Below are 14,104 nucleotides of genomic sequence, written 5' to 3' on the forward strand. Positions count from 1 at the left end.
AAAAAAAAAAAAAAAAAAAAAAAAAAAAAAAAAACAGTATTTGTGAAACTGTGTTTGAAGAGTATGTCTTTCAGAATGTTGCTTGGGAAACATTGCCATATCTTCCTCTAGGGAAAAAAAAATCAGTTTTTAATCGGAAAATGGGAGGAGCGGTTTCCACAATGTGTCAATATTATTCCTCAATTAAGTGCAAGAAACTGCAGAACAGAGATTGTGCATAAATTAGTTATTGCCTTCATATAGAATAATACATAGTATTCTTCAGTTTATGATCTGACACTTAATTTGTAATATTTCTGCCCAAAAGGGGTGTGACATTTATCTATGTCCTTTGAACTAAGCCATTATATTTACTTACTAATTAGGAACTATTGAAAGTCTTTAGATATTCTTTCCTCTGTATTTTTTAGCCAGAGAGACCGAAAAAAATTTCTCAGGTCATGTAAAAATGTCATAGATTTTATTTCTTTATTCTAATTTAGAATGTACTGCTTTGATACTTGAACTGATTTTTAAGTGATAAACCATACTAGTTTCAGCAGGTTTTATGGCATTTGTATGAGGGTATTTGGGATCCTAAATTATTAGATTTTTATGAGAATTTATTATGAGAAACAACTTTATGTTTTATTCAACTGATATTATTTTAAACTAAAAAGGTATTCCATAGCTGTGTAGTACTTTAACCTTACATCATTATTACATAATATATAACATCATATTATAATCATTACATCATTATTACATCATTATTACATAATATATAGCAGTTACTCTTGGTGACTTTAACTTTGAATTAAAGTATTCATGTATTTTGCCGAAAGCACAAACCAACCATATTCTTTTTTTCCTCCCTGCTTTTCTCTAAAGCTGAAAACTCGTCAAGGAACAGAACTGCTAATTCAGTCTGACAATGACACTGTTATTAATGATTGGTTTAAAGTTCTTAGTAGTACAATCAATAATCAGGTATGTCTTTAACTTGGGTAAAATTTTTACTTCAGAGCTGTTTTTGTTTTTTTAATTGCTTATTTTATATCCACATTGCAATCTATATGTGAAAAGACACTTTACATATGCTTTGAAAGAGATGGAAAAAACAATGGTCAATTTAGCAGCACCCAGGGGCTGGTGAATGATTTAACATTCTGACTTATGTGATATTTGCTACCAGTGGATTTGAAATAATGTTCACATCAGGCATTGGCTGAAAAGAAATAGTTGAGAAAGAAAGGGTAAATGGTGGTTAGTACATAGTATTTATTCAGTAACTGAGTGAGTTGGAAATAATACTATTTGGTGAAAGAGGAGGTCAAAGGTGAACTTGTGAAATGAATGAAGCTGTAGTCTCTTCATTCCCATTTTTTCTTTTCTAGTGAGATTCCCTAGTGTTTCTGCCCCTCTCCTCCAAGCTGTTCAGTATCCTTGTGTTGCTGGTGTATGTCTTCTTCTTTATGTAAAACAACCAAAGAGATTCCCAAGTTTATATTCTGCAGGTATATTAGTAATCATAGCTCACTGCAGCCTTGAACTCCTGGTCTCAAGCAATCCTCCCTTTCAGCCTCCCAAGTAACTGGGACTACAGGTGTGTGCCACCATGCCTGGCTCACACTTTTTTATACTCTGTATTCTCCTTTCACTTTTCACCATATGAGGACATGGCTCTTCATTGAGGATGATATTATATTAATGACAGAAATGAAAGATAATACTTAGGGGAAGTAAAAGAGAACTTTACCTCTTTAGCAAATTAGTTATGAAGCTATATATAAATTCTTCCTTTGGAGTTTGTAATATCGCATGATATTTCTGAATCTTGTCCTTTCTTTTCCATTTATTCCTGAAACCATGAGGGCAGACCTTATATCTTCATACCAAGATAAGAGTAACCTCCTAAACAGTTTTTTTCTTATTTAATCTCACCTATCACTGATTCATTGTTAATGCCGTTGCCATGTGAAACTTTCTAATGCCAATTTTCTAATCCCTACTGCACAGAAAGCTGTGATTCATTAAAATTCAACAGTATAGGCCCAGTCTATCTTTTCAAATTGTACCTTCTATTTTACCCAGTATGGACTTTCCGCTCTAGTCACAGTAATATATTCCCTGTCTCTTGAAAGCAAGTATGCTTGCATTCATTTAACAAATATATGAATGCCTTATGCACTGGGGACATAGCAGCACACAGATGCTGCACTTTCCTAGGCTGAGGTTATAGTCAAAGACATAACAGTTAATATAATGAAATGTGATGAGTGTTACGGCAGGGGTGTACAACATTCTATAAAAACACCAATTAAGTAAGGGTGAACCTAGTGTATTAGTTACGGAAAGTGGGTTTTTGTTTTGTTTATTTAATTGAGGCCTATAGGCTCAGGGAATAAGCCAAGTGAAGAGAGATGATTTTATATGTGTGTGTGTGTGTGTGTTTATTTTTTAAATTATTTTTATTTGTTTTGAGACAGTCTCACTCTGTCACCCAGGCTGGAGTGCAGTGGCGTGATCTCAGCTCACTGCAACCTCCACCTCCTGGGTTCAAGCCTGCCTCAGCCTCCCAAGCACCTGGGATAACAGGCGCCCACCACCACACCTGGGTAATTTTTTGTATTTTTAGTAGAGACAGGGTTTCACCATGTTGGCCAGGCTGGTCTCGAACTCATGACCTCGAGTGATCTGCCCACCTTGGCCTCCCAAAATGCTGGGATTATAGGCATGAGCCACTGCACCTGGCCTATAGTTTTGATTAAAAATTTTTAAAATACATACTGTTTCCAAAGTGTCAGAAGATATCAAGGACTAAGTGTGGCAAGAAGTGCAAGACCTTTGCGGGAAAATTACAAATCTTTATTGAGAAACGCTGAAGAAAACCTAATTAAATGAGAAGTATATCCTGTTCATGCATTAAAAGATTCAAAAATGCAAAGATATAATTTTCTTCCAAATGATTTATAGATTTGAGATACTTGAATTTCATTTAAAATCCTGGTAGTCTCTCTGGTAGAATTTGACAAGCTTATTCTAAAATTTATGTAGAAATGCAGAGCACTAAGAATACCTAAGACAGTCTTGAAGAAGAAAGAAAAAGGACTTGCTTTATCATATGTCAAGTCTTTAAAAAGCCATATTAATTATTAAATATGGTATCCGTAAAGGAATAGGCATACATACCTGTGAAACAGAATAAAGAACCTAGAAACAGACTTACATATTGTGGACACTTTATGCCAGATAGAGCACTGTAGAGGAAGTAAATGGTGCTGGTGCAGCTGGGAACCCAAGAAAAAACTGGAACTCTTCCTTACACCATCTACAAAAATTAATTCCAGGTGGAGTAAAGATCTCCATGTGAAGGCAGAACAAAGTTTTTTTTAGCTTTGAGAAGTCAGTTCTTTATTCTGTACAAGTGACCTCAGTTAGGTTATAGATGAGCTCTAGAATTGCTTTTTTTTTTTTTGGAGACAGAGCCTTGCTGTCGCCCAGGCTGGAGTGCAATGGCATGATCTCAGCTCACTGCAACCTCCACCTCCCAAGTTCAAGTGATTCTCCTGCCTCAGCCTCCCAAGTAGCTGGGATTACAGGCACATGCCACCACACTCAGCTAATTTTTGTATTTTTAGTAGAGGTGGGGTTTCAATATGTTGGCCAGGCTGGTCTCAAATTCCTGACCTCAGGTGATCCGACCACCTTGGCATCCCAAAGTGCTGGAATTACAAGTGTGAGCCACCAGGCCTGGCCACTCTAGGATTTCTTTCAGTTGACATCCATGTATCTGGAGTATGAGTCTTGTCCTGTTGTTAACAGTGTAATACTCTTGTCAGGTCCATGTGTAGAAGTCTTATACTGTAGTCACAGAATGTAGCTCTATTGTGTTTTTCAGCATAGATTATAGCCTCACCTTTTAAGTATTAGTGTCACTAATATGCAGTTGATTAAAATAAGGCAAGATAGCTTCATTATCAGTGTAAACTTACTATCCTGTGAATTTTCAACAATAATTTTTTTTTTAAATCAAAATTAATCCATCTAAAGAGAAAAAGGTATTTATCAAATATGTAAGTTGTACATACTGTATACTAATTCGTTTCCTAAAATTGTTTGGAAGAGTCATTTACTAATCATTGTGAGAATTATGCTATTCAAACGGTAGTTATTCTAGAAGTATAATATGTGTTTGGGAAATATCTAATCAATAGGCAGTAGAAACTGATGAAGGAATTGAGGAGGAGATACCGGATTCTCCAGGAATAGAAAAGCATGATAAAGAAAAGGAACAGAAGGATCCTAAAAAACTTCGTTGTAAGTTGTCCTTTCCCTATTTTGCTAAGGATTTGAGCTTATTCTCTTAGCTTTTCAAAGGTTTTAAATATATACATAAAAGCTGAATGGAATGTCCAATGTTACAAAAAAGTTATGCAACTAACCAGTTGCAGTCTCAGTGTGTCAGTGCTCTTTCTTGTTAACTCGTTGTTGTCCTTTTTCAGCCTCATAGTATGCATCCTATGGCATCATATTAATTTTAAGATACTGTGCTACTTTCAGAGAAGGAATATAGTGCATTTTTGTTGAGACCTCTAGAAAAGTGAACTTTATTGATTTAAAAATACATGCTTACTATTTAAGATTCTATATGGAATCTTATACTTTAAGAAGTCAAAAGTCATGGGATATTTACTGTGATTTCCTTCTGGACACCAGGCATCCATCTGTCTCTGGACTAGGATATATCTGTGCATGTAAACAGATGCAAGCATTCCTATCTTCAGATCTTACTACAGAAAGGAGCATAGCGAAAGCCAGCAGCTTTAAGAAAAGCATTTTCTAATGTTGGCCTCTTATGAATTACATTGCTTAATTAGGCCATTAGCTGTGACTTGGTACTTTGTTTAGTCTATTTTAACAAATCCACATGTTTAACTGAGAACTTTCTGGCCTTCATATTAACTGAATGATTAGAAAATCAGTTCTGTTTCTCTGTATTTCTAATGAAGTTTCGGCCTATTACTGACATTGTCAACATGTAGCAATTTAACATAAAAATGTGATTATTTTTTATTCTATATTATAGATTCTTTGTGCTCTCAGCTTTCCCTAAATAGAATTATTTTCAAGAAATATACCTTTTGAATTTTTGTCACTATAACCGAAAAAGAAATTAGGACTAAAGGCAATAAAAGACATTTCCCAGGCGGTTCCATTCTTAGCTCAGAGTACAAATAATTACACTTAAAGTTAGCTTAAAGTACAAGTATAATAGTTATGATGGTTATATGTCTATATTTATATCTCTGTATATCTTATGTGTATCTCCAGTTTTCTTGTTCAGTAAAGATAGGGATTTTTTTGTTATGTGTTTTATGTATTTTTACTTTTTAATGGTCATTTTACGTTCTTAAACTGATGTAGAATCAGTAAAGATAAGTAGTTAATCATTTATGAAATAATATGTTAGAGTAAATTAGGGATGTCTTGGCAGATATACCATAGAAGGTACAGTTGTCATGTTTTTAGTGATAAAAACGAAATGTTTGTTTGGTGTATAGCTTTGAAATGGGGTCTGTGTTAATGTAATTCTTCACATCTTATCCTTAAACCACATTAAGCTGAAGTAACTGAACTGTACTATGTGATCTTGACATATGAGGTTAATTTGTTTTTGCATGCTAGCTGGAAAAACTTTTGTCAAAAAAACTTTATTTTTACAAATGCTTATTACCTGTCTTTTTGTGTTAAGCCTTAAAAGTATCTACGATAGATTCTTCAGAACAGAAAAAAACCAAGAAAAACTTAAAGAAGTTTCTCACACGACGCCCTACTTTGCAAGCTGTTCGTGAAAAAGGTTATATTAAAGGTTGGTAGGAGAAGTATTGTTGATAATAATGAATGTTGGCCTACATCAGAAATAAGATGTTTCAAATTAAAAACAAATCTTTTTCAAACAGTAAGATGTTATTTATTCAAGTATTCAGATGCAATGATTAAAAGACATTTAAGTAATTAAAATAGATGTTTTTTAAAGTTTATTTTAATTAAAGCATTGGACAGACATAACAAACTAAACTTTTAGAAAGCCTGTTTTAGGGGAACTATGTGGATGTGATTGGTGGCAGGTTTTAGAAATTGTGACAGTGGAAAGTTTAGTTTTGAGATGTAAAGATCACAAGAAATAGGAAATTTTGAATAAACTGTCACTAACAGCAGAAAGAAGAAAAATGAATAAATTTTTACCTTTGGTTGTCATTTAAGATCATTTAAAAATTAGCATTAGGTGGTTTTTTTTTTCTGATTTATATACTTATTTATAAGCACCATAATGGACTAACAGAATCTTTTTTTATAGAAAAGTATTCTTTAAAAATTACATTATTTGTGTATGCTTTTAGTTCTTACAAGCATGTTTAATTGCAGAGGTGAATTTTTCTAATATATGACTTAAAACAATGGCATTTATTCATAAAAATAAAGGTAAAATAATAGTCTATAATGTATATGTCTGTCTCTGATTTAAATTATGAAGTTTCTTATAAAGACCGTCTGTTTGTGAAGCACCCGCTTTGCATTAAAATATGCAAACAAGTTTTTTAAGAATATATTTAAGGCCAGGTGCAGTGGCTCACATCTATAATCCCCTGACTTTGGGAAGCAGGAGGATCGCTTGAGTCCAGGAACTCAAGACCAGACTGGGTAACGTAGGGAGTCCCACTCTCTACAAAAAATTAGCTGGGTGTGGTGACACATACCTATAGTCCTAGCTACTTGGAAGGCTGTGTGGGAGGATCACTTGAACACAGGAATTAGAGGCTGCAGTGCAGCCATCATTGCACCACTGTACTCCAGCCTGGGTGACAGAGCAAGACTTTGTCTAAAAAAAGGTATTTAAGACTTCTAGGAAGAGTCTAGCTAATTAAGTAATTCAAATTAGTAACTTCAAGAGTTATAGATCACAGGTATTCTCAAATAAAGCATATGAATTAGCATGATGAGTTTAGAGTCTTGAAAAAACAAAAAAGACCTGGCAAATAAATGAATGAAAACTGCTGCTAATTTGTTCACCATGCCTTTTGCCTGAGAAATACAAACTGTTGCCACTTTATGGCCTTACTCATCACTTCAAACTTTTTGTTTTCCTGAATGTTTACTGCTAATATGGAATTTCAAAACTGTCAGGTTGAAAGATTCATAGAAGAGTCTTTGAAATACATTTTGTAGGGCCGGCTTTAGCTCAGCAGTTACTTTGACAATGCTTTCCTTGGTGGAGAAATACATTTTGTGAAATCAAATGTTGGTATGTGATGAGTGGTTAGATGCTTATTTTAATAGTTTTAAAAGTAATCGAGTATTTACTAAGTGCTAGGCATGAGCCTAGGTGTTATCAATACCTGTTGGTGTTTGGGAACTACATGGTTACATGGTCCTTCCCCTCATGAAACTTATGCTCAAGTGGGAGGTAGACAAGATAATGTGAAATAGTGACAAACGCTATGAATCTAACATAGTAGTAAACTAGGATGTGACTAGAATTGGTTTCTCTTAGGTAAGGATGGTCAGAGGGGTTATTTAAGGATGTGACTTTTGGCTGAGACCTGGAGTGAAGAAGGAGCCACCTTGGGTGGAAAATTGCTTTCTGCAGAAGCAATAGAAAGTACTAGGTTCTCAGGCAAGAGTGAGTGAGGGTCTTTATGAAGTTTAAAAACGAATTGTTTGATGTGAAATTGAAGAAGTAGGCAAAATGCATATTCCATAAGGCATAGGGCCCTCTTAAACAATATCTGGTTACACTGGACGTTTCTGTTGCACTCTGAATGGTTAGCCATTTCATGAACTGAATTTCAGCAAGATGATTGACTTTTTAAAAATAAATCTTTTTCAGATCAGGTATTTGGATCCAATCTTGCTAATCTGTGTCAGAGAGAGAATGGCACAGTACCAAAGTTTGTGAAGTTGTGTATTGAACATGTTGAAGAACATGGTAAGAGAAGGATTTTGATTTTTTTTTTTTTATTAAGCCAACCAACTTCTTGTTTTGCCATCAAAATTTCTAGAATTTTTATAATTTTGAGTGATGCAACCAAAATTTCCTTATAGTCCTAAGATGTTAAGAAAATCATTTTGTTTGCAAAACACTTACATGTTTACCACTGTTTCAAATTAAGACCTCTCCAGGCATCTATTGAATGTTTGGTACTCACAGTTAAGTACATGGTGTTCTTTGAAGCTATTTCATTTAAGCATTTGCTTAAAATGAGGAAGATACTGATTGTGAAATTGAGTTTATTTTTAAGAAATAATTTGACACTATATAAGATCTGAGAAGATTGTGTTTGCTTACTAAGTTTCTTCTGTTCTAAAAATCAGATGACATTATAAACTGTTAAATCAACCACAGTTGTCTCATGAGATAAATATTTTTTACATCATTTTCTGTAAAATATGACAAACTAATTTCTGTTGTTAATTTAAACATGGCTATAATATTTATACTAGTTTCATATAAATTATCAGTATATTGATTGTAATAGCATTAACTTATATCTGTATATCATGAAAAACATTTTGTACAATTAAAACACGTAATGTAATTTGTAATTTCTGCCAGTTGCAAGATCTTCTTGTCTCATTGACTCTTCTTGTCAGCATGGCAATAGAGATACCACATTATTGTCTTTATTTGAAGCTAAATGAGTAGTATATTTGATAATGTGCTTTAGTAAGCTTGTACACCATTATCATTTAATGAATACCTGAAATTTTGGGGCTTAATTGTGTGAATTTCAGATGATTCTGTTCCACATATAAAATAAAATAATAAATTATAGCAAATTACTTTTGTTTTTATAGAACCATTAGTTTAGTTGTTAGCTTACATTGTTTACTTATTACAAGCACTTAATATGACAGACACTTTCAATAAACTTTTTATAATATGTGCGTTTATATTATAAAATGGTGTGCAAAATGTGCATGGGCTGATTTTACCTACTGGCTTCCTTTACTTTTTGAATTATCCCTACTTGTTTGCAGAAATTTATTTGAAATTGTTAGTGTTTTAAGATTAATGAAACAACTTCCTTGAGCTGATTCACACTCTACATGATGAGCAGAGTAGAGTTACTGCTGTTTATTAAAAAGAATTCAGAGTGAATCTCCATCTCCCTTCCTTGCCAAGCATCTACCAGAAGTCATTTAAAGAAACAGAATATTTGTCCATTTGATTTTAGGTTGATGCTAATGAATAAGAATTCTGACACATGCAGACATGTTCAGAAGAGGCAAACAGGTAGTTTAAACACACATATAATAATTATTATTGTCTCTTAGGTTTGGATGTTGATGGGATATACAGAGTAAGTGGCAACCTTGCAGTGATCCAGAAACTAAGGTTTGCAGTCAATCACGGTAAGATTATATTCCCTGTTGTTATTCAGATTCATAACTCTTTGAACTGGCTTAAAGTAATTTTTTACAATGTCCAATTCCTGCTGTCTTTCAGATGAGAAATTGGACTTGAACGACAGTAAATGGGAAGATATTCATGTCATTACTGGAGCACTCAAAATGTTTTTTCGAGAATTACCAGAACCTCTTTTTACATTTAATCATTTTAATGATTTTGTTAATGCAATTAGTAAGTATGTAATTCTATTCAGCTTTTTCTAGATACTGAAAATTCCTTGCACAGATTAAGCTACCCTATTTTTTTATCTTAGCTTTAAGCAAGTATTTTCAAGTTTTACTGTGAACATTTTAAATGTGACCACCAGATGTCACTGTGTATTACCAAATATCAGCTTCCAAACTGTCATTGCGTTGTTTCATAAGAATTTGCTGTAAAATATCTGCTTATTATCTTTTTTCAGAGCAAGAACCAAGACAGCGAGTCCCTGCTGTTAAGGACCTAATCAGACAGTTGCCAAAGCCAAACCAAGATACAATGCAGATTCTCTTCCGACATCTCAGAAGGTAGGAGGACTGCCCAGTCATGGGATGTGGTATAGCACAATGGGAAGCGGGAAGGCCTGCGGGGCCAGGGTCACTCAGACCCAGGTTTGGATCCCAGCTATGGTACTTGCTGTCTTTGTAACTTGAAAAAGGTACTCAACTCCTTTTAGTATCAGTCCATCATGGGTACAATGATTTGTTATGAAGAATACAATAAAGAAGATGTCATATGTGAAGTATTTATGTAATGCTAGTACATAGTAGGTGCGCAGGAATTGTTGCTAAAGTTAATATGAAGATGAGATTGGATATTAATTGAGGTGTATTATGTTATCCTATAATAAAGTCATCATGGTTCTGGGCTACTACATAGCTGCTTTAATAACTGAGTTATTTCATCAGATAGAAAGTACACTGGAATACTGAAACAAAAATTCCTAGCTAGAGAGATTTTTTTAAAAGAAGTAACATAAAATGAGTAAAATGGAAGTTCAACCTCCATACCCTAATAAGATTTTTTTCCCATCAGCTTAATGGGGCAATCATTGTTACCTGAATTATACTTAAATGTTATATTTTCAAAACTAAGCTAAAATATCACACATTTAAAAGTTTGTTGGAATATACTTAATTACACCGCTCAGCTGTGTTTATCAAAAAGAAAGCTTTGCCTGGCATTTAGACAGAACTCTAAATAGTTCTACTTGGTTAAATAGTTTATGTGTCACTTTAGGAAAATGACCATTACTTCTCTTTTTAAAATGTAAACTGTTAGGTATCTAATACCATTTGAAGAATTTTCCCTGTCTTTTATTTTCTTTTTTAACAACTTCTTTTTTTCCCCTCAGAGTTATAGAAAATGGAGAGAAAAATCGAATGACCTATCAGAGTATAGCAATTGTTTTTGGTCCCACTCTGTTAAAGCCAGAAAAAGAGACTGGTAATATAGCAGTTCATACTGTGTACCAAAATCAGATTGTAGAATTAATTCTTCTGGAGCTAAGTTCCATCTTCGGACGTTGATTCTTATGAAGACAACCTGTGGAATAGAAGCTGGATTCCATCAGATTTCAAATGTTTATACACAAACGTATTTTATTTTTTGGACCAAGCAGTGACTCTTTGATTTTGCACTTTTTTTTTTTTGAGGGATCAGAAGGGAAGGGGAGAGTCAAGATGTGTGTTAGGCCCTCAAATTTGCTGCTTTGTTGCAAGTTGATAGAGCTACATGTAATTACGAATTCATTTTATCCTGAATGTTTGCGTTTCATACTCTGAATTTCAGTAAAAGTCAAAACTTAAAATTCTAACCAGTCATATACACTGGATAATTTGGTAGGAAAACATTTTTTTCCCTGAAATTGGATAATGTAGACTTTCTTCTCAAGATCTGTAGATGCATCACTTGATAGAACAATACTTACTATCAGTTATTTTGGAAATGCTCTTGAGCATTTTAAACAAAATGAAGTATATCCATTTTGAAACCTGTGTATTTCTGTTTCAGGGTTTCTGCATGCAGTGGTAGTCTAAGTGCCAAAATTCATTATGAACCCAAAATAACCCCTTGATGAAGGCTTGCTGTCTTTTGCTGTGTTACACAGCATCCTTACTGGATATCTTAGTTGCTTGTTTGGGCAGCACACTAATATTACTTAAAACACTGTGATATACTGGAGTTTTAGTTAGCTTAAGTCACTAAAGGGCATTTTTAGGGCTGTCTTGCTATACTGAATTGTAGCTAACAATCTTAATTATACCTAGTGCCATACTGAGTTCTTGGTATGACCCTGTGGAAACAGACATTATTTTATGTAAATATAGGCTAAAGACTTAATGTCCTTTAGCTTGTGTATATAATTGTGTTGTATAGTCTCAGAGTACATTCTAACCCTACATTTCTAATCATGATATTGGTCATCTTTTCTGTGAATATTAGGTTTCCTTCAGAAATAGGCCATTATTTGGGAAAGTTAACTTTGTGCACTTTTAGATATTAATTACATTTACAGGCAAATCACTGTAATGAGAATGGTACTGGAAAAATACTGAATAGACTTGCTAAATAGCACATGCACTACAAGAAGAACCTTTTAGGTTATTTAATATGTACAGAAAACAAAGAAAAATTTTATTACAGAACTCTAATTCCAGTATGAATAGTGGAAACCCATCTGTAAATTAGATGGTTGTTGGGTGGAAAATGACTTTGCTAAATTCAAGAATTTCTTTTTACCTACTAATGTAGATTGATTTGTATAATAAAACAGAGCTTGAAATGTTTTGTTACAGGGAGCATGGTCTGTTGAAGATTTTTAAAATGTATTTTTCTAGATTAACTGCTGTAAATGAAATGTCTAATAAAACTACAAGAGGTTTAGAGATTTTTCCATTGGAAATGTGCATTTTGCTTTTTAATTTTTTTGTTTTTTCATTCACTGGCATACTCTTATACCTCATTTTTAAAAATCAACTGAATCCAATATTCCCTGTGGCAAATACATGTTCCTCATTTCATACCTTTTCTCCTCTCTTCCATGCCAACATTTCCCTGTCCTCATGTACACTTTTTATTTCTCAGTGTTTGAAAGCGAGTGATTTGTGTGTGACCAGGATTTTTTTTCTTAGGAATGCATTTATAATTTACAGATTGCCTTCCTTGGGAATAAGTATGTTTTTGTATGATCTGTCTATAAACCTCTCACCTGAATTTTGTGGTAGAAATCCTGTATTTGTTGTTGTGTGTTAAATTGATAACAAACCAAACTACTTGATAGGCAAAGCAGATTGTTTTGGGTGGGGAGAAAAAGCCCTAAATCAAAATGTTTATATTTGCCTAAAGATGTCCTTAATAACACAATATGCTTTAGATCTTGCTTATATAGTGATTGTATACCAGGAAAACAATTAGACTCAAATCAGTGATGTTCTTGCTCTTGGTGTTCATGAACATATATCAAAGATTAAAATTGTCCCGTGTTTCTTGTGTCAAGGTACGTGTGTGTGTGTGTGTGTGTGTGTGTGTGTGTGTGTGAAGTCTTAAATGTTTTATTTGTCTGCAGTTAATCAGTTTATTGTAATATTGTATGTACAGTGAGATTAATGTCTTGTGTTTTCATCCTTTGTGAATTAAAAGTTCTCACTTGTTTTTGTGATAACAAAACCAGTAATATTTTACTGTCTTCACAGCTTGGTTTTACAGTAGAAAATATATTAAAAGCTGAAATAAATTATCAGTGGAATTTTATTTGTTAGTAAGTCTTTCTTCAGAATGTCAATGAAAAAGGTAGTTGGAGATTTAGAAAAGAAAGTATATTCAAATACACTGTTGCATTCCAATGAGAAGAAAAATACTTATTTAAATTTTACAGAAATAAGAAATTTTACCTTTTACTCTAGAGAAAGTAAGTTAATTATTAAATATCTCAAAAAAAGATGTTCATATTTTAGATAGAGACAAATCTTTAAATTGTTTTTTCCTTATGTGAAAAGCACAAATGAAATAATTTAGTGAAACTTTGGGTTTAGTGGTAGATGGGTTGTATGTGTGTTTATACATATATACACAAACATATGTTTGTGCTACGTGTGTGTGTGTGCGCGCGCACACCATTGCTTACATACAAGTGAAAACTCGCCAATAATAATGGCAGCTACATGGAGACCTTTTTACTATTTCAGTTTCATTCCATGCTTCTTTGCCAGCCCACAATATTGGATATTAAGATAGCAGTGAAGGGAAAATAGTTATTCCATAATTGTGCCAAGAGATTTTTTCTAGCTCATGGGAGAGGCTTCTAATTAAATACTTAAACATGTAGTTTCCCATGACTTGAATTCCTCAAAGATCTTTAGACATTTTTAACGAAATACACAGAGGAGTCCACAACATGTCTTTTTAGTAAAGAAGAAAGTAAAAATAGTCAAGTGGGCGCCACATTCTCACTAGTCTAATAAAAATCAAATGTTCAAATATTTCATCTCTATAGAGAATGGAAAATGGGTAGAAAATAAGATTTTATGGAGTTTACTATTCTCCCTGAACTCCAGCCATCAGCTCTAATGATCTTCTTTTATAGAAAGCACTTCTCTAGTGTAAGACTACAGAAGGTGTTTAATAGGGCCTTTAGCCTGAGTGTTACAGTCTTGGAGGCGGAGCATAGTT

At 33.5% G+C, this 14,104-nt stretch overlaps 1 protein-coding gene across 8 annotated transcripts in view; it reads left to right on the forward strand.

The window, feature by feature from the left end:
- ARHGAP12 (Rho GTPase activating protein 12) overlaps positions 1–12,997 on the forward strand; it is a 123,783-nt gene extending 110,786 nt beyond the window's left edge. For 7 of the 8 annotated variants that reach the window (XM_017535396.2, XM_017535398.2, XM_017535399.2 and 4 more), the window contains 8 exons: positions 871–969; positions 4,197–4,299; positions 5,735–5,851; positions 7,871–7,969; positions 9,319–9,396; positions 9,491–9,625; positions 9,858–9,960; positions 10,788–12,908. In XM_017535396.2, the coding sequence (XP_017390885.1) occupies positions 871–969; positions 4,197–4,299; positions 5,735–5,851; positions 7,871–7,969; positions 9,319–9,396; positions 9,491–9,625; positions 9,858–9,960; positions 10,788–10,962 (909 nt within the window). In that variant the 3' untranslated portion in view covers positions 10,963–12,908. Of the gene's footprint in view, positions 1–870; positions 970–4,196; positions 4,300–5,734; positions 5,852–7,870; positions 7,970–9,318; positions 9,397–9,490; positions 9,626–9,857; positions 9,961–10,787 lie in introns of all 8 variants that reach the window. The other variant, XM_017535401.2, reaches the window with a different exon arrangement.
- Positions 12,998–14,104: the final 1,107 nt, after the last annotated feature.

Source organism: Cebus imitator, unplaced genomic scaffold (genome assembly GCF_001604975.1).
Source record: "Cebus imitator isolate Cc_AM_T3 unplaced genomic scaffold, Cebus_imitator-1.0 Scaffold92, whole genome shotgun sequence".
NCBI lineage: Eukaryota > Metazoa > Chordata > Mammalia > Primates > Cebidae > Cebus > Cebus imitator.